At 36.3% G+C, this 19,741-nt stretch overlaps 1 protein-coding gene across 4 annotated transcripts in view; it reads right to left on the bottom strand.

The window, feature by feature from the left end:
* SDCCAG8 (SHH signaling and ciliogenesis regulator SDCCAG8) overlaps positions 1 to 19,741 on the bottom strand; it is a 116,986-nt gene that overhangs the window by 40,769 nt on the left and 56,476 nt on the right. For all 4 annotated transcript variants that reach the window (XM_031046267.2, XM_005146017.3, XM_031046266.2 and 1 more), the window contains 3 exons: positions 12,096 to 12,223; positions 9,872 to 9,980; positions 2,971 to 3,102 (listed from right to left, as the gene is read on the bottom strand). In XM_031046267.2, coding sequence (XP_030902127.2) covers positions 2,971 to 3,102; positions 9,872 to 9,980; positions 12,096 to 12,223 — 369 coding nt within the window. The remainder of the gene's footprint in view (positions 1 to 2,970; positions 3,103 to 9,871; positions 9,981 to 12,095; positions 12,224 to 19,741) is intronic.

Below are 19,741 nucleotides of genomic sequence, written 5' to 3'. Positions count from 1 at the left end.
GCATAGCTGCAAAAGTAGCAAAACAATAGCAACCTAATGCAAAAATACCCCAACATATACACACGCACAGATCCACAGTGTTGCTAGTTAACAACACTCAATGAACACTTCATAAACTGCAATGCAGCCTTGATGTGTTGCCCTACTCCTGCAAATTGCACGTCTTTCTATTCAGGGTTGCCCCAAATAGCATGCATCAACTGTATAATTTTGAATGGACATCTACTTATTTTAAGGATGTATTTCACTGAACAAAAACACACTGAAAGGGATGGATATTTGCATTACATCAAAAAGGCTGACTCAAAATCAACTTCAATGGCTGCAATTTAAAGTAATCAATTTTTTAAAAACCTGCTTATATAATTTTGAACTATATTAATTTGCAGCACATATTTGGACAGAAAGATAGGAACAGCAGAGAAAGAGTTATCTTGTTCACTTTTAGGGATGCAACTATGACAATGGCCAAAACATTGTTGCTCAAAAGAAAGTCCAACTGATCAAATACATATTGCTCCTTCCACAAAATAGTTGTATTCGGCCCTGTTATATTCTTTCAGGGGAGCACAAGTAGCAACAGAGATTTCTTTTTAAACAAATACCACCATACCATATTATTCAAATGCAAATGTTAGGTTCTAAGTTAAGTCAAAATCATTTTGATATAAGAAACTTTCCAATGAAAGCCACAATAACAACAGCTAGGAATTAGGTAGGAACCCACTTTGCAGTATTGTGTTGCAAAAGACTGATGATATTTGTAGCTGCATACTAAGGGGAAACAAACTGTCTTAAGAAAAAAATCATCCTGTACATTATTTTGCTGTGGTTATTCCTGTCTGAGTGATGAATGAAAATCTGAAGCAAAGCACATTATTTATTTTTTGTTCTGCCTTTACTAAATACCATAGTCAGATCTCTAGTTTCAAAATCAGAAGAGAAAAATCACTATTTTTATTTGGTGGAAGACCTTCAACAAAATATAAAGGAACTGGGAAATTTATTTGTAGTAATAGTTATTCTTTCTGCTTTTCTTCACCTAGATCTGAATACTTCATAGACAATTTATAGCACTTAAAAACTGGCACTGAAAATCTATTACAGTTTTCACATGAAAACTGAAATTAGATTACACGGACTTTTTAAAGCAGTTTATGGTAGCAGTTTTGTTACTTACTACCTGGATTTTAAATGAATATAGTACAAGATAGAATTAAAAATATGTTAAAAGACTCTCTGCTTAAAATTCTGGTAGAATATACTGTTCATGATTCAAATACCTGATAATCTCTGTCATATTTATGTATTCTAAAATATTAAATAAGACAAATGCTATCACTGTCCTGTTTTCTCTCCTCATTGTCAGCAAAACAGCAGCAGAAGGTAAGGCACTGCCTGCAGCATGATCACTCTGCTTTCAAACCACTTTTTGTTCTGGATTAATGCTTTCAATCTTTTTTAGTGTACAATCCTTGCTGCTGCAACAGAGAATGAGCAACATTTTCCAGTAGAACTATTTTATTTGGTTCTGACAGAGGAAAAGTTGTCCTAAAAACAAAGCAGTCTTACATTAAGCTAGATAACTGATAATTCTACATAAGAACAGTTAGGGAAAAAAAAAGAGAAGAAAATAGATGTAACTTTTTTTTCACTGAAAGTAACCCTGACTCTTCAGTGCATGCCCCCCATATGCTAAGGACCTACCGCAAGTAAAGACACCAAAAGGGAGGTGAAATAAATGGAATGTGGCCATACAGACTAGGGACACAGTTGTAGTATTTTGAATGTCTTTGTTCTCTGAGCTATTAAAGACAGTAACGATCCTAGGTTATAGAAGAACAGGATGAGGTAGAGACAGATGTGAAAAGGAAGATGAAAGAGAGGGTCTGGATGACTGAAAAGAATGCATGGAGAGCTTGCAAGAAACAAGCTGCCTTGGACAGACTGAAGAGATGGCAGGGGAAAAATTAAAAAGAAGTAATTAGTAGTTGGGAAAAAAAAAAGAGCACACAAGGCTGGCTGCTTCAATACATGCAAGCTTTGTTCCTAACAAGTGGTCAGTGGTAAAATAAAGCAAAGAGAATTTTTCCCAGTCAGGACTATCTAGTCTAAATAAAGTTAAACTGTGTGTTGCATTTCACTACTGACCAGAGGTACCATGGCTGACTGGGTTTACAGAATTGCCTAGCAGTCATCTCCTGACTTTATCCTCTACCTTCCCAACCATGCCTAGGTGCCTGTTACACTGAATGTGGAGTGGAAAACAGAACAAGAGAGCAGAGATTAATTTTCTGGTACTGAAAAGTTTCCACAGTGATCTTTAAGGATGCCTAATCCAAATCACAGCACAAAGCATTATCAACCTGGACACTCTGGACAGAACAGTCAATTGGTACTGGTGGAAATATTCCATACTAGCCTTGCTGTAGCTGCTTCCACAGCTCTTCCTGTGGAAGTTGCTGCTTCTCTGAAAAGGCTAGTGGTGCCTGAAAGCTGTTAACAGTTCTCTGGAGACTAAGATATTCGGTAAGACTTGTCTGTTTATACAAGATAAATGATGGTAAACCCCAAAATACAACTATTAGAATCCACATCTGTACTCTACATTCATACCATTGAATAACCTCCTCTTTTCTCTCCCCACCCCTCCTTTTCTTTTTAATATGGTAAGACAATTCATCCAAGTTAGAGTACAGAACAGCCGAAGCAGCCCACACACATATGCACTAGGCTTAAATTCTCTGGAAGACTCTGTTGTTCAAGCTTTCCTTTTATTTATCCAAAATGGCACAAGCAAAAGATGTTATAAAATAAAAAAGCCTTGACAGAATGCTTGGGGAGGGGGAAAGGGTGGTCATTTTCATAAGGAAATAATATTACTTTCAAACAACCTACTGTCATTTTTAACTTTATACAATAGGTACAGTAGAGCATACCAGATACTGACAGATTAACAGGACCTCCTACCTCAACTTCATCCTCTCATGCATTCTCCCATGCTGGATGCATTGTTGGTCCAATTCATCATTCCGTTTCTGCATCTTCTCCAATCTGCCATGAAGATACTCTTTTTCCTGACTAAGCTGGTTGACTTCAGATCTACAGAAGTAAAACACAGTGATGATGGATGTTGTCAGATTTCATCCTGCAGCGTGCCATCAATATGTGGCTTCAGCATTTATAAAATTTCATACATGTATATGTAATGCATAAACAGGCTATTACTAGAACTTACAGAAACAAAACACAGTTTCAAGTAATCTTAAGACAAAAGAACATGATTTTGAAGAGTATCCGGCTCAGTCATAGGTTGGCTAGGCTAATTTCAGCCTATTTTAAACAGTCATGTTATTTGGCATTATGTGTTGATGTTAAATAAAATTAATAAATGTAAATTCATACTTCAGCAAGAATTTGGCCAGCATTTTGAAAATACATTTCAAGTTCTTTATTAGTGAAAGCTAAAATCTAGTTTAAAAAATGGCTATTAAAAACTTACTTAATCTTTACTGCACTGTACAGGTTGAACTTTCAGTAGTGGCACTATTTTCAAAACTCTATTAACCTAAGATATCCAAAATACCATTACACAGATAAAAACCACAGATAAAAAACCAAGACAAACCCCCCCCACCATTAAGAGGAAAATTAATAAAACTTTAAGAAACAAGGGACAAATCATACAGGCACACCCTAATCTACATAAAAATCAGCACAGCCTTTAAGAAAATTAGTCACTTCTAAGCAATTCTTATTCTTCACGGGTGAGCAGAGACACCAGATCCATGAATGACCTGGGATTGCTACTTGCTACATCTCTAACCATCAGCCCATGGAGAAACAGGCATGAGCTGTTTCTTAATATCAGGAAAAGATCTCAGATTAAATTGTGATAAAATATACATTATGCACTTGTACAGTTTAACTCTTTGGAAAAGGTTAATGAGAACATGTCAGAATCTGCTATACCATCAGAAAGTAAGAATCAAAAGCAAGCAAATTTGTTTTATGGCATCTGCCACTCCAGATCTTGAGGTTAAAAAGCTTCAGATATATCTTTAAATCATAAACTTAAATATGTTGCAGTTACAGCAGAAAGATACTTTACCTTCCTGGCTGTTGCAGAATGCAACAACAACTGACATTCTGAAAAACACAACAAAGTGCAGGGGGGAAGCAATATTCCTCCCCTCAAAAACATGTTGTTACACTGACAAGTCAAATCTGGAAATGACAACATAATCTTTTCGTGTTTAAATAGAGAACAATGCATGGTATCATCTGTGAATCTAAAAGAACTTAGCAAGGGAAACTTCGGAAGAAGGCTGCATGAAATTGAATTTGGGTAGGGAGTTATAGCTCTATTAAGGATCATCACTGACAAATACATCAGAATTGTGCTGATGTATTTGCACATCAAACTTAAATGCACAGGAGTTTCTTGGACAGGTACATATCAGTGAACAGGATGTTACAGGAAGGTATCTGAAGTAGAATTTTTGCACTAATCATTTAACAGAAATACTAGTAATGTCAATGTCAGCATTAACAAAGCATTGTCAGTTGGACCAATTGTTATCACACAGCAGGAATGCAGTCTGTACTTGATACTGATACTGTAAGAAAGACAGTCAGTGGCTAACAGCGAAAGTGCACTGCAGAGCAGCTTAACAGAGACCTGATGTAACAAAGCCAATTGTGTGGTAACAGGGACTGAACTCAAAATTGTGTTACTTTTTTTTTTTTTTGCCAGCAAAACGCAATGTTTACCATGTTGGAATAATGTAAATAATCATCCTTGTAGGGTTTTCCAACGGGAAACCCACTGTGAGAACACTGTCTCCACAGGGGATCATGCTTCGTTTTCTGTATTTATATGTGGCCATCTCATTCATGGAAATGTGAGAAGCAACTTTCAAGGTGATAAAAATCTCAATGTTTTAAAAGGACTTATGTCCAGCACTTCTGAAGGTACCTGAAATCTTTCTGGAAAGATCAAGCGATTCAAATCAACCAAAACACTACTGAAAATTACAATTAATGAAACAAAAGAAAATACTGAATTAATTGAAAAAAATGAATAGCAATATCTCTAGTCTCTGAAACACAGCTCTAATGCCTGATGCTTTGAACCATGTTACTGGCTTTCTTTTCTCCTAAAACATCTTTTGTAATTACATTTGAAATGAGGAAAAAAAAATAATTATAGTTAAAGAATTATTTTCACAATATCCCTTCCAAGTAAATACCTAGGGGTCTGACCACCCAGATTCAAATATTTTATTACGTTGAAGTTTTGGAGGACAGCACATACGACAGGCAAAATGCCTGAAGCCAGCGTTAAAAGGTTCATATGTGTCAGTGCTAAAGAAAGCAGACTGGTCCCAGCACAAGACTGCACAGCAGAAATCTTTATTATCATGTGACAAAGATGCCCTCTGCATCTTTAAATACACCATTCATCCACCTCAGTTTCCAAAGATTAAAGTAGAACAGTTAATCCTATGTGATATCTAAATAGCTTCAAAATTGTTGGGTTAAAAAACCCTAATAAATACAAACCCAGCCATAATTGTAATAAGCCTGAACAACTGTACTGAATGTGACAGCCCATTTATACTAGGAGTAGCAATTTCAACCAGCCAGGGCAGGACTGGTTCTGAGTAAATGCTTCTGCTCCCAAGCTGCCACTGCAGGGATGGGAGAAAGAGAGGTGGCAGGTGCCAAGCACACAGTCTTGAACTTCAGAAATAGCCCACGTCATACCAGAGACAGATGTAAATTAGAAAAATCTATGCACTAAACACTGTATCTGATGGATCCAGAACAACTAAGGGACACAGCACAGATGCTGATGTTGCTCCACAAGAGCTGTTCTGGGTCCAGAAGACCAAGCAGTATGCCATGGTGGACTTAGAGAAAACTGAAGTGTGCAAACATTTGGAATGTTGCCATCTGAACTGAACTCTGCACAGAGTTGCACTTCTGCAGACTCAGGCTGGCCCCACAAGTCACAGTCATATTAATGCATCTGTGTATGCTTTTGAGATTTGATAGACTCAAAAGACCTGTATAAAATTAATATTAATTTGAAACTACACAGCAAAGCTACAATGTCACATGAAAATGTAAAATGCATGCTTGTAAGCAGATGAGTAATATATTTTGCCAAATCTCATTTACTTGTCACTATATTAAAAACAATTAATGATGACTGGGGGGGGGGGGAAGACAGGGACAACAACAAAACCACCAAATACTTCTGAATCCATTCAATTACCAAGAAAGACTCAACTTCTAATTAAATTTCAGTTTTTATGTACCATCATTGCTGGAAGAGCCTTGGAAAAAACCTCCCAAGGTTCCTCCAAAACACTCAAATACTGGAGGCAAAGAACCAGCAAATGTTAAATAGCTACAATTCAAAGTCAGTCTCAGGATATTTTTAGGATGAGCTGATTTTTGAACACTAAGGAGGCAATGCTGCCTTTACTCCTCTGAACTAGTTTTTGCATTGCAGTGCTTTTTAGGCACTGCCTTTTCCTACTCTTAAAACCAATTGTTTACTTGTACAGCAATCAAATATATGCTTAAAAATACTTTCTGCTGATACAGTATTGTTGCATATAATTGTTCATGACTGACCCTTCAGACAGCCTGTTTCACATCTTTGTAGAGCTACCTTCAACAAACATTTCATTCCTGGTATTGAGCGCAATGACTGCAGTCAACCAAACATGCAGAAAAATAGTTCAGCCGGGTGTGTGTTCTTTACTTCAATTAAACTCACACAGTTGGATGCCTACTGTTGCCAAACCAGTAATATAATTTATACATTATAGTCCAAACAGTAAAACTACACTAAAAGTCATTTAACAATATTTATAACACCATAAAATAGAGTGTTAAAATATATGAACTGCAATATGTACCAAAATTATAAAATTTGTTTCTCATCATCAGTGATTAAAACCAGGATCATTGCTCTAGCTTCAATACTCACAACCCTGGTGACAGATTAGAATTCAAATCTTAATGATCAATTTACAATTAACAAGATAGAAGTGAAACAAATTAAACCAACCATTATATATAACGAGACCCAATGGACTCCCATTGTTCCTCTTAATTACAAAACGCAAATCACAAATACACAGTGGGTAGTGTTAAGCATTAATCTACAACCTAGAAACTCAGACAGTGACAATCAGAGGAGAAAAAAAAGAATGAAACAGAGAAGAAATCAACAAAGGACTATATTTTTAAACATGCCTACGCATACAGAAACCTTCTCAGACACCATCTTCTTTCTGCACAGCTTGAGGGGTTTATAATTTGTCTGACATTGTCTTTCTGAAGCTTTTCTAATCCTGTGCAGGGGCTAGCTCACAAAAAAGGTTCCAGCTTATGCAGAAACAAGACTTCAGTTTAGATTTCTCAGAAAACCTGTATTAAATATAAAAATATATGTGCAATTCAGAGGCATCCCACTGAAATTGTGCAAATATATAGTTGTCATAGATAGATTTGAAAAGCCTCATATTACAAATTGGTCCTTACTTCCCATTAAAACCCACAAATTTTATATGAACTCACTCGTGCTTCTGTTATTTAAAAAAGCTTGAGTATTTTACCAATTAAATAATGATACTGCTAATATACGGTTATTGCTTAACCACATGGAAACTAAGGTACAAAGACTCTAGAGGAATAGCAAGAAAATACATGCCTAGGTCCAAAATTCAGTTTATGGTAAGGCAAAAGACATGGAAAAATATTTTCCATGTAAATATGGCACACTGCTGCTTCATGATCTGTTTTTATTAATCCACATGAGGATGAAGTTATAAAATCTTCCAAAAATGATTACTCTTTTTTTTTTAGGACAAAGCTACAGCATTCTGTCCCAGAACTGTGATTTTACACTACTTCCAGTGACAATGAGCATGAAGGTTGCCTTTCAGAGGGATGCCGCTGAAAGATACACACTGCGTTTGAGACACACATATCATGCATTTAAAACTTCAGTAATTTTCTGCACCTGATCACATCATGTTTTAAAGCCATCTATTGGTTTACCATTCCCCGCCATCTCCAGTTCCACCTTTCTATTCTAATTTTCCCACTTTTTTTTATCCCTACCTATTTCTCCATTCTTGTTACTGACTGCAGCAGCTCCCACTCCAATGAAGGCAAGCTCAAGCTATTTTAGGGCCACTTCTCAGAACTGCTTTCATAGGTTCTCTTCCATACTGTTTCTTGCACAAAATATACCACTTTCTGGAGATCCAAGAGGGCTTTTTTTCCCCATTTCAGGTTCTTGACATAGTCAGCTAATGCTGCTAGGTGGAGAAACACTTGGCAATCTCTGGTATTTATTTTCAGAGAATAATGTGTTTTCACAGTATGCTTTCTGTCTTTCCTTCATCCTTTTACAGTTACTAGTCTGTGACTGTGAGCTCTAGCAACAAAGTCTGTGTGCATTTTTATTGCTGGAATAATAATATGATTTGAATCTATTTAGATTTTGTATTACTTTAGCAGAGGAGCCTTGCATTTTCAGAAGAAAAATTCTGTTTGCTTCTCTCTCCAGTATCCATCACAACATTTACAAGGGAAGACTGCTTACATTTCCTTAAGTTTCTCATTTTTTCCCCAAACATTCTGGATGGGATTCATCTCCCAACTTCAGCCACTTAACAGCTAGTCAACACTTTATATTCAGTGGAAAGTAGGATGGGCAGTGGAGGCAGTACCTGTGGGAAGCATCATATATTTTATATATAATATATATATATATAAAAATATATATATAAAGTATATACATATGTGTGTGTATATATATAATTCCTTTTTGACCATTCCTGAAAACAGGATACTGGAATGAACCATCTCCCTGAGAGAGTGTTGCCCCTGTTATGTTATCTCAACAGAATGATTAAATATGCCTACTATAAGAAGAATCCTATCTTGAAAATTAATTTTATGTCTTTGCTGAGTGTTCTCCTTGCTTCACATAAGCCATGTGAGATGATCCTTGCCTTAATTACCAAGTTCAGTTTGCATGAAAATTACAGGAGTTGCAAAATGCCAACTCACCACTTAAAGTCCTATTAATTACTTTAAATATGAATCCTGAAGAAAGTTTCAACTGAGACTGTTTTCACACTTAAAAATGTAAAATCAAATTATTTACTGGTATAGCACTAAAAAATTATTCTTCTTAAGGTAGCCCTGTCCTATAGAAGTTTTAAATAGATACCCTCATACTTTTGGATTTATTTAAAGCAATTATAAGCTCCCAGGTTTCATTCTATACCTGAATTTTTAACGGTTTTGTATATAGATCTACTATTGATTTTAACAAGAGCATCACATAACAAGCAGCAGCACAACCAGAGCTTCAATGATTAGCAATTTTGATGACACTTATTTCAGAGATAATTATTCAGTGTGTAGTATTGTGAATGAAGCTTTAAGTAAATAATTAAAACAACAGACTACAGTTTTAAGAACTTCAAATATTTAGTATTTTTCATATCATTTCAGATAAACTCAAATTGTAGCTTTGTTAACGATTTTCCACTCTTCACATTAGGGATATGAGCACCAATAAGAAAATAGTATGTAATTTTCTTCATTGGAATTGTCTCAGAAATTTGAAGTAATAGCCAGAAACATAATCTGAAAAGTGGAAAATTAGAATTACCCTGGATAAAAAAATCTATCCATGTTTCTTATGTGGCATATATTCTACTGACATGATACCCAAGACAAGTGGAATAATAGTAAATATTAAATCACATACACAAAAAAAACGAAGCATGTCCTAATAATGTAAGGGACAGAACAAGAAAAAACTACTAACCTGTATTTTTCTGACATTTGCTCCAACTTCCTTGCCAACATACAATATTCTTCCTTTAATTTTGCTATGAATGCATTCTGGGAGGTCAGCAATGAATCCAATTCATTTACTAGAAATTGTAAAATTATAAAACTAGAAATTTATTTCGTAATGATATAAATTTATAGATAATTTATAAAAATGTAGATATTCTCAATTTCTTTCCTCTACATCCTTATGGTTTTTGGTGGTTTTTTTTTTTTTTTAAATTTCAACTGCTTGGACATGGAATAATGACATCAACATTCACCAAATAAAGGCTCAATGTCAGAATAAGCTAAAGTGTTAAAGCAATGTTGCCACTAAATCTGGTCTTGTGAGAAGAATCGTCATAAAGACTACATAGCTAATTTGGTGGTTTTGCTTTTTAGCTGCAAGTTCATTGACATTTCTGGGAGGAATAAAATTGGCAAGCCACGTCTTTGCAGCCTTTTGCTTGCTTAACTGGTGCAGAGGATACACTGGCAACCCAAACACTCACACTGTAGACTCATTTCATTCTCTACTTAAAAAAACACTGTTATTTTATTTACTGGGTCCTGTACTTACTCTGATTAACACATTTTTTTCTCTTTAATGATAAGATATAAACTTACTGTCCAGTGACAGTTGCAGTGAAATAATTTTATAAATTAATTTTCAGTTACTATTGTTTTGGGTTGCACCAAAACTCTTTTACATATTTATTTTTCAAAAGGAAGCTATTGCAAAATTATTTTTCTTGATTTCTGCTTTTAAAATTAGAGGAAGAGACACCACTGTTACCCAAATTCTTTGTATGTGTGTAGGATCATAATGCACAAGGGTTTCTTTATGTACCTAATAAATAACTATAATTTTCAAGTCCTTCTAATCCTACTAGAGATATATAAAAACAAACTCAGCTGTAAGGTTGTTTCATTTTTGCATACTGGGACAATTTATGCACCAGGAGGGTAAATTACACATCTCTTGTGCAAAATTACATTTGGTCATATGCAGATGTGCTGGCTAGAGTAGGGGAAAATGATTCTGATTGCTTCTTTTCTTTTCCTACTGTGTAGATAGCAGCCATAATGTAGCTGTTTGCATTCCCTGAACACATGGAAAGGTCCTCTAGTACTGTGACAATGCTGCAAAAAAAGCAGAAAATCAGATGGCAAATGTCATTGTGCCTGCTACCTCAGGTATTATCTGACACTGCTTAGAATTAATGTATGTGACATCATATTTCTAAAGATATTGCAGGACTGATGGGTAAAAATTACATTTTATTAAACATATGAATATATTACATTCCATAAGAGCTGAAGCTCCTCCTCTTTTCCATGCTCAGGGGCTAGAGATTTCCTCTCTAAAAATTTCTTTTTTTTTGTCTATAATATGTATCTATTAATGTTGTTGGCATACTACTTCACAATAACAAAAGGTTTTTTTGGTTTGATTGGAGAACCTGTTTTCCTTCCAGATTAAAGGTTAGAAGTTATTGATCAGCTAAGTCAATGCAATGAAGTCTCCTGTTATGAGAACCTGAAGTATGCAAGGGATTAAACATCTTTCTTTTAGATTGAGAGTATGTATGTGGAGGGGCACATGGTAATGCTAAAAATGTTTGAGGCTGCAAAGATTAAATAAAGGAACATATCAATTTGGAGCCAGTGAATTACATCCAGCTGCGACAGTGAATTAAGAACCGATTAATGGCTAAAGCTTTTCTCCAGTTTGGATGCCGAAGCAAACTCATTAAGCTTTTAGAGTAGCTATAATGTGTGTACTGTGGGAACTGTTCAATGCTATTCAGGAGACTTTAACTGTAAGCTCAGAGCATTTCCCGCAGAGCTTCTGATGCTATTTTCTTTATATAACATGTGTGCCTGAAAATCCAGCCAAAAACAAGCCCTTTGTTTTTCTACTTTGTTGTGGTCTCTCTCAGCTTTACGTTTCTTGAACACAGGTAAATAAACTCATAATCCAGATGGTGCAACAGATGTGAGAGCAGCACTCTGAAATCAACAGACAGTGGGCAATACTTTCCATTTTCTCTTTTAAACGCTAACTAATATGTAATTCGGAATCTCCGGTGTAGTTAGCATCTGCTCCCTTCGGCCAGCCAAAGGTTACAGGTGTTCCTGATGTCATTTCACAGTAAGGCGTGGGCCTGGCTTGTGAGTGAGTGCCCAGGCTCTAATCTTTCCCTACCACCTACCAGTTTTCTCATGCTGGGCCTCCATTTGCTGCATCTTCTGTGTCAGCTCCTGCTCTCTTTGCTGGGCCTGAAGGGCTCGGGCCTTTGCTTCATTGCTAATGCTCTGCTCAATGCTCTCTTTCTTCAATCTATTTAAAAACAAAAAAAGGAAATAAAGAAAACCAAACCTCATACACTGAAGATGATAAATTAAAATGGCAATTAGTAATAACAAAAAAAAACCCTGGCCCAGCTTTTCACATTAAACATTCCCCTCCTACTTCATGTTATACAAACTGACCTTTCTCATACAATGTCAAACATTCTTCAGTGACTAGCAGAAAATAGATAAAAACATATGATCAATTTCCTGAGCAAAAATTAGCTTTCAGACAAAAATACAATTTTATATTTAAAAATGTGAAACATGGCTTCTTTCATAAAGAAGTGCCCCAACAACCACTTTGCACTGAACAGATTTTTTGTGTTTTCTTTTAAATGTTATTTATTTAATTTTGCACTGAAGCTTAGGGACCTGACCCTGAGATGGACTGGTTCCCAGTGAACCAGCAGGAGATAAGTCAATGGGAGCGACTGCCACAGTGCTCATAATACAGCTACTCAGAAAGCTTAATGAGTTTTTTTAAGCAACCAAACAAGTTTTAACTATTAATTTATGTAAATAAGAGATGAATCCATCCATTACAATAGAGAAGACTGTTAGCACCACACAGGCCCAGCCCCTTGTGGTTCTGCTCACTGGGGGGTTGTACAAGAAGGTCTAAAGCCCAGTACTATTATCTAAGTACACAGGCAAGAGAGCAATTTACTTGACCAGATATGCAAGATGGGGCAATCTACTCCTGAGGCAAAACAAATGCTAGACTACCACACTCCATTGAAGCATTTTATTTAATGCAAGCCAAGCAAAAACAGCATGGAAAATAACACCACCACCCCCCAAATATATGCATATAAATGAGAAAAGGTCCTAAACTGCAAACTCATATCTAGGCTTTCCCAATGGTCGTGAGTATTTATCTGGTGCACATTAGGATCCAGATTCAAAATTTCAGAGAGTTCACAATTCCAGTATTAATTTCTAGATTTTAAATTGTACATATATGCACACACTTTTCTACTGAAAATACCTTATATAGCTTGGGATAGGTTTCAGTAAAGTCTCCTAAACATGTCAGTTTATTCTAGGGATAATGCCTATTCCAGGGGACTACAAAACAGAACACTGGCATAGATCATGTAAGGATAAAGCCACATCTCATGTGGTTGCTGCACTTAACCTTTGGATTGGTGCCTAATAACCCATCCGAGATATTGCAATATCTCAGCATGACACACACAATGTTAAATCTTCTCTCTTAAATTTACCCCAAAGCAATACAAATGGTGGGTCACATTACACTAATTCCTGGTCCTGATGTTGCAAGCCCTACCTTAGGCAAAACTCCCTTTGAAATCACAGGCAGGCTTTTTTTGAGGTAAGACTGAGAATGATTTGACAAAGAGAATACATTTAGATAGCAAGAATATTACAGCATTAAGGAAACGAGCACATTTTTGAAGGAAGTTTCATACACTGAATTGCACTTTATCACATTCTCCAAATTATTTTGTAACCATATTGGGGCTATCCTAAGGAGTGATGCTTTCATCACTTCCCAAGTGTAAGCTCCAAACATGGAAAGCATTATGGAAAAATCTTTATGTATTTGCTGGGAACCAGTATTTAAACCCCTTTCAAACATCTTTTTACTTTCAGACAGCTGTCATGAGCGCTGGACTGCTCAAAAACTACACCAGCACCTAACACATCCCCCAGATACTTTCAGCTAAAGAAAGTGGCAGTAGCACAGTATTTTATTTAATAGTGTCTCATGTGAGATGGCTGTGTGCAGTTGGGTGCTGTGTTATCCTGTGGCACACAGCTAGCTGACTAGCTTTCTGCTGGGGGTAGACTTCAGCATATATCAAACTTCCCAGCTCAAGGCAAGCCTGTAAAGGCCTATTCCTCAGTGCTAGGGTCTCTCCTGTCAAACACATACTAACATATGCTAATGGCAAACACTCTCGTTTGGACCCCTCTAAAAAAGCCACTCGTGACACTTACTAGAGCAACCTGGCAGGAGCTCAGAAACCACGGCTGCATGGTGAGTACCCTATGGCTGAAGTGTGTATGGGGTAGGTGAAAAGAGATTAATTTATACAGTGGATAAAAGCTCAACTATAAGAATAGGAAAACACGGGTAAGTCTTACATAGAAGGGTAGCTGACTAGTCTCAATTACCACCTACAACAAATTGGGATTGAGAGATATCTAGTGCCACAGAAAGCATATCTGAGGTGCCCAGGGTGGCTGAGGAATGAAAAAATTTCATGGAGACAAAGCTGTCTAAACTGCACGCAAGTCTTTCACCCACACCTTGAGTTGACACCTTCCCTGCTCTCTCAGTTCAATCTCTCTGCTCTCCTACAGAAAATTCCCCAACACACTCTACATAAACAGAGAAAGAAAAAACCCAAACCAACAACAAAAACCCTATCATGGTCAAAACACATGGAAGGCAGCCCAAGAGATTTGAGGAACTATCAGTAACATTCCTGCTAAAACCAGTAAATACTGCAGGAGTTTTAGAAGGTTTGACACTGGCTGCTTATTTGCAATTACTCTGAATTGTGAAATAAGGTGAGCTTGACTTAAGAAAAAGAAAAGCTGGACTAAAATGGACTGTAGAGAGAAGGAAACAATTATACCCCTCCAGCATTTGTGTGAAGATATCAGAAGTTTCCTCTTACAAAAACTTCATAATTTCTCACATTGACTAAAGGAAAGCACAGAAACTACAAAAGCAAAGCAAGAACAGCCTAATTTTGATGACACAGGTAAGATCTAAATCAGAAATAGAAATGGCAGCTAAAGATTAATTGTACCAGAACTTTTAAAAGCATCTATAGACATTAAAAAGGGGAGACAGTAGTTAAAATGCACCACCTTTTCTCTGCTAGAATGCAAACATTGAATCAGAGACAGTAGCAAAAATTGTAATTCTTTCACACAGTACCCCTTGTAAAATGAATGCCTATCTGAGTTTGGATAGACTGGATTTGGCCATTACATTGATCAGTTTTACTAAAGCAGAAGCACTGAACTCATGGTGACTTCCATTTTTTCCTGTAAAGTCAGAAGTACCCAAAAAATCATTCACGTGGGGGCAAATTCAAACTCTCCTTGAGCCCTGCTCTGAAGTGCATGTTTTCCACAGTGATTTTCGTTCTAAACACTGATTGCTTTGAGCCTGAGTTACAGCTGTCAAGAGCAGCCTACTTTGCGAACTTGTTCACATCTCAATGAACTGGTTATCTAACAGAACTAGAAAGCTAACTGAAAAGCACGCTGGCTGAATTTAAGCCACCAAATTTAATAACCAACCCCACTGACAAACCTTTTCCACATATCGATTTTCAGAAAGACATCTACCAAATGTACTGTGCAAATGTTCTACATTTTGCAGTAAAGAATAAGGAAGGATGTAAAGACTAGTGATGTGAAAGACGTTTGGCATAAATAATAGCTTGTTGATTTTCGACTGTGAAAGAACAGAACTTAAGACGGATAAAACTTTGTGTTTCACAACACAGTATCAATAGTAGGTATTTCTGCAAGTGTCTTTTTTTGCTTTGGTAACAGTAAAAATACAAAATGAAATAATACAGAATGAGTTTCAAAGTAGAATTAGGCCTCTGACTGGAGGATGGCAGTAAGTCTTCTAACAGAGCAACTATGATGTGAAACAACTATGTGTTTTATATTGACTATTTGATTTTTCCATGAGATCAACATGTGGCATTTTGTAAAAAGCTAATACATCCATTAATAAGGACTATGAACTCAATTGGACAAATTAAAATACTCTAGCAATTATCTCAGTTCAGTGGCACATAAGAGGTTATCATAACCTTATTTTTAACAGGTTCACTTTTTATTAATTACAGTTAAAAATGTATTTTAGACTTTCATATATACTTACTTTAAACTGGACTTCATAAATTACTAAGAAATAGTTGGCATTTAGTGTTCCCAACATTTCAGGTATCTGAACTAACAAAGAACTGCTGGTCTAAATAATGACCAGGCCTGAAACTCAAGCACCAACACTCATACTCGGGCAGCAAGAAGATCAGTCGAGTTTTCTAACATTGATACTTTTAGTATATGCCCAAGTGGTCAAGCACAGACCTCTTTCCTAGATCATATGTAGCCAAGTGGGCCAGCACTGTGGGTGACTGCACAACAAAACCCCTTGGAAGAGGAAAAACACTCAGCTGAAGCCTCCCCTCAGCTCTTCCAGAAGAAATGGGCTTTCACTCCCAGTACTTTTGAAAAGAAATGTGTAGCACAAGCTTCTTCATACTAAACTGAAAAACAGTTTTGGGTATGTACCCAAGCACTTAATTCCCAGTATCTTTAACAAAATCTGGCCTGAGGGCACACAAATAAATTATGACACTGGAAAATAGGACTTGAAACCCTATTAGAAGCCCTAAAGACTTTAACCAGTAGCTTTGGGTACAAACACTCAGCTATATTTTATTCAGTCTACTTTGAAAGCTTTCTATGATATAGGACTAGTGGACTGTCCATTACACACAGCTTTCTAAACCACCTTCTTACAGGTTATTTGATATTCTTATTTCAGCTACAAGTGTTGAGGGAAAAATGAAAAATCAGAGTATATCCTTATAGCCAGGAAAAAACCCCACCAAATCCCCCAAACAACACTCATGTAAAACCTACCAAACCTACCCTCCCCCCAAAAAAACAACAAAACAACTGAAACAAGAGATCACAATACCTACCTTATTCTTTAAGGGGAAAAGGGAGAAAAAATGTTTGTACTCTGTTACTTTACTAACAGTAAGTATTCAAATACCACAATGATAAAGATCATAAAAGAATGTATCTAGAATAAGATCATATGTTGGGCATGGCAGTATCTTCTTCAGCTGTTTATAATGGAGAATGTATTTACAAAGTTTTATCTTATGCTATCTGAAGTCTTAATATTTTCAAACATTTAGATAAGGAACTAGGACACAGCAAGACCCCAAATTCCACAGGTAAATAAATAAATGCTTGTTTTAAGTGTATCTATGATTCAAAATTCTTGATTTCCACATCTTCTAAATTAACAGAGCTCTAGAGCATGTACCTTGCTGATACGTTTGGATCAACTCTCTAGTAAGACTCAGGGTTATGAGAGTCCTCCCTTTCCCTTAAGCCAGGCTTTTAGGAATCTTTTGCTTAGTGTTAGTTGTTTGGTTAGTTTCCTTTGTAACACTTATGTATCTTCATCAAATAGGTCCTTGTTAATACCTAGGATTGCTATGACTGAGGACATAACTGGACAGTGTTTCCTAGTTTTCTCTTAGAAAACACTGTGGATTTTTTGGCACCTGATTTTTTGTAATAAAGGTTTTGATTTTTCCCGTGCATCTGTAAATGCACGCATTTACAGCATGTTTGGACTGGCTGGATTTTACAGCTTATGGTGCTTTCATAGGGTAGAAGGAGAGGAATGAAGTGAATGTTATTATGGCAAAAGAATCAATAAAAAAAGATGCACACGTGCATGCTGTGCATGACTTGTGTAGAGATACCTTTAAAAGCATTGTGATCAAGTCATTTCTTTAAACCTCTCCAAGGAGCTGAAAAATTGCTCTTCCTGTATCCCATTGTGGGAATTACCCACTGAGTTGCTCTTCATGTCTGTTTCTGGGAGCTGACTGGATGCTGATTCAGGAGCTGGCTGCCAGGTCTTCTCAGTGGAAAGCTCAAGTTTCTGGAAACTGCCCCAGCCAGCACACTGTGTTTAGTGAGCTTCAGTACAACCTACATTTGCATGGTCAAATTTTGCAGACACCTAACTATTAATTCAATTGGTAGAATTGGAGGGCTGCACCATTGTTGAGGATGCGTGTGGTCCTGTTTGTGAGAACTGAGTCTTAAAAAACCAAAACATGACAAAAACACCATAGTTTTTGCCTTTATAGTATAAGGTACTTAGTTACATTGAGAGATACAGAGAGTTTCCTAAAATAATGAAATGTCAGACTTTTCTTCTCTTAACCATGTGAAGTAGAAGCTACTACAAGCAATTAGAAAAGTTATGTAAAGGTCAAGCATTTAAAAGTGGTAAAAAATTAAGCATTTGAATTGATTCAGCTCTTTAAATATGGATCTAGAAAGAAGATGCTACAAAAATAACCGTAAAATACAAGTATCTTTGAAGTTAATGAACCAATCAAGCAAAACTTTTTAACCCTGAGATAAAAGACCGAGAAATACAGCTCTGCCAGTCTACTGCTATTTCACAAAAACACTTCAAAAACACTTGTGGGGAGAAACCAAGATTAAGCTCTGTCAAGAGTCTAACTACAATTATTTGACAAATTAGCTTAAAACTGGTTTCCCCACAATGCAACTACACAACTGTATCCCCATTCCCAGAATCCAAGTAATGTCAACTGTTTATATACTACATTCTATTTTTTCCTGGGAATTTCCATTTTGCTGAAATGAAAACCATTGCATATGACTTTCTTGTCACCACTGATTTTTTTTTTTTCCCCAGCTTTGTTTGCTTAGAACACAGCTACGCCACTGGAACCACCTTATAGCTTTTATATATATTTGCATTTTACATAATATTAGGAGGTCTACAGAAATAATAAAACACTAAGTCTAAAACTCACACTTTGCCCTTGAACCCGGAGGCATCAGAAGATATTATGTATTAATGACTGTACATGAAAAAGATTCCTACTCTACTAGTATTTGCTGTGCTTAAGAACCACTTCAAAATTATCACCAACTGGAGATATTGATGGGCATGAGAAATATGGAAAGTTGTACTGGTATAGGAACCAAGAGACACAGAGTGTTACTCCTATTTAAGTTTGTATGATATAAAGAATCTTGAATGTAGTTAACTGGAGTATATACATAACTGATGGTATATTCCATCTCTACACTTCTGTCTACTTGATCTTAACAAAATGAAAGGACTGGACTTCTTACTTGAAATTCAGCATAAAAGAGAATTTGCAAACATCTAGCCTATAACATGATTTTATTCTTCTGGTGTTATGCCTTCAAGATACATACAGAAAAATACCAGTTCCTCAATGTAGACAGTAACAACTTTTCAGTCTGGATAGATCTCTGTATACCAAGTCACAGACAAATATCATCATTAACTGCCCTCTATTTCATTCTTAGAGAAGAAAATAAAAAGTGTCTCTAATGGTACCTAACATCTCACATTAGGTCAAATATGCTGACTTGGAAAACCAAATCTAATTTTTCTAGCATATGTATAAGCCTTGACAGCATGATACGTACCTTGTAAGTAAACACCCATCCTGCAGTGGCTATTGCCATCAGATTGTGAACTGTTTGACTGATAAAGCCCTTACAGAAACAGACAACTAAATACCGAATGGAAGTTGCATGGGGAGATGCAACATAAGATGAGTTTTTAGTATGTAGCCCTTAAGCTCTTCACAGTGCTGTGCCCCTTTCTCTGGAATATCTTATCTTTGTGCCATAAACAACTTTTAAAACGGCCGAATGTTGAAATGTTTGCTTC

The sequence above is a fragment of the Melopsittacus undulatus genome, chromosome 3 (genome assembly GCF_012275295.1).
Source record: "Melopsittacus undulatus isolate bMelUnd1 chromosome 3, bMelUnd1.mat.Z, whole genome shotgun sequence".
NCBI lineage: Eukaryota > Metazoa > Chordata > Aves > Psittaciformes > Psittaculidae > Melopsittacus > Melopsittacus undulatus.
Note: the sequence above shows the minus strand (reverse complement) of the source record. Positions and strands in the feature narration are given on the sequence as shown.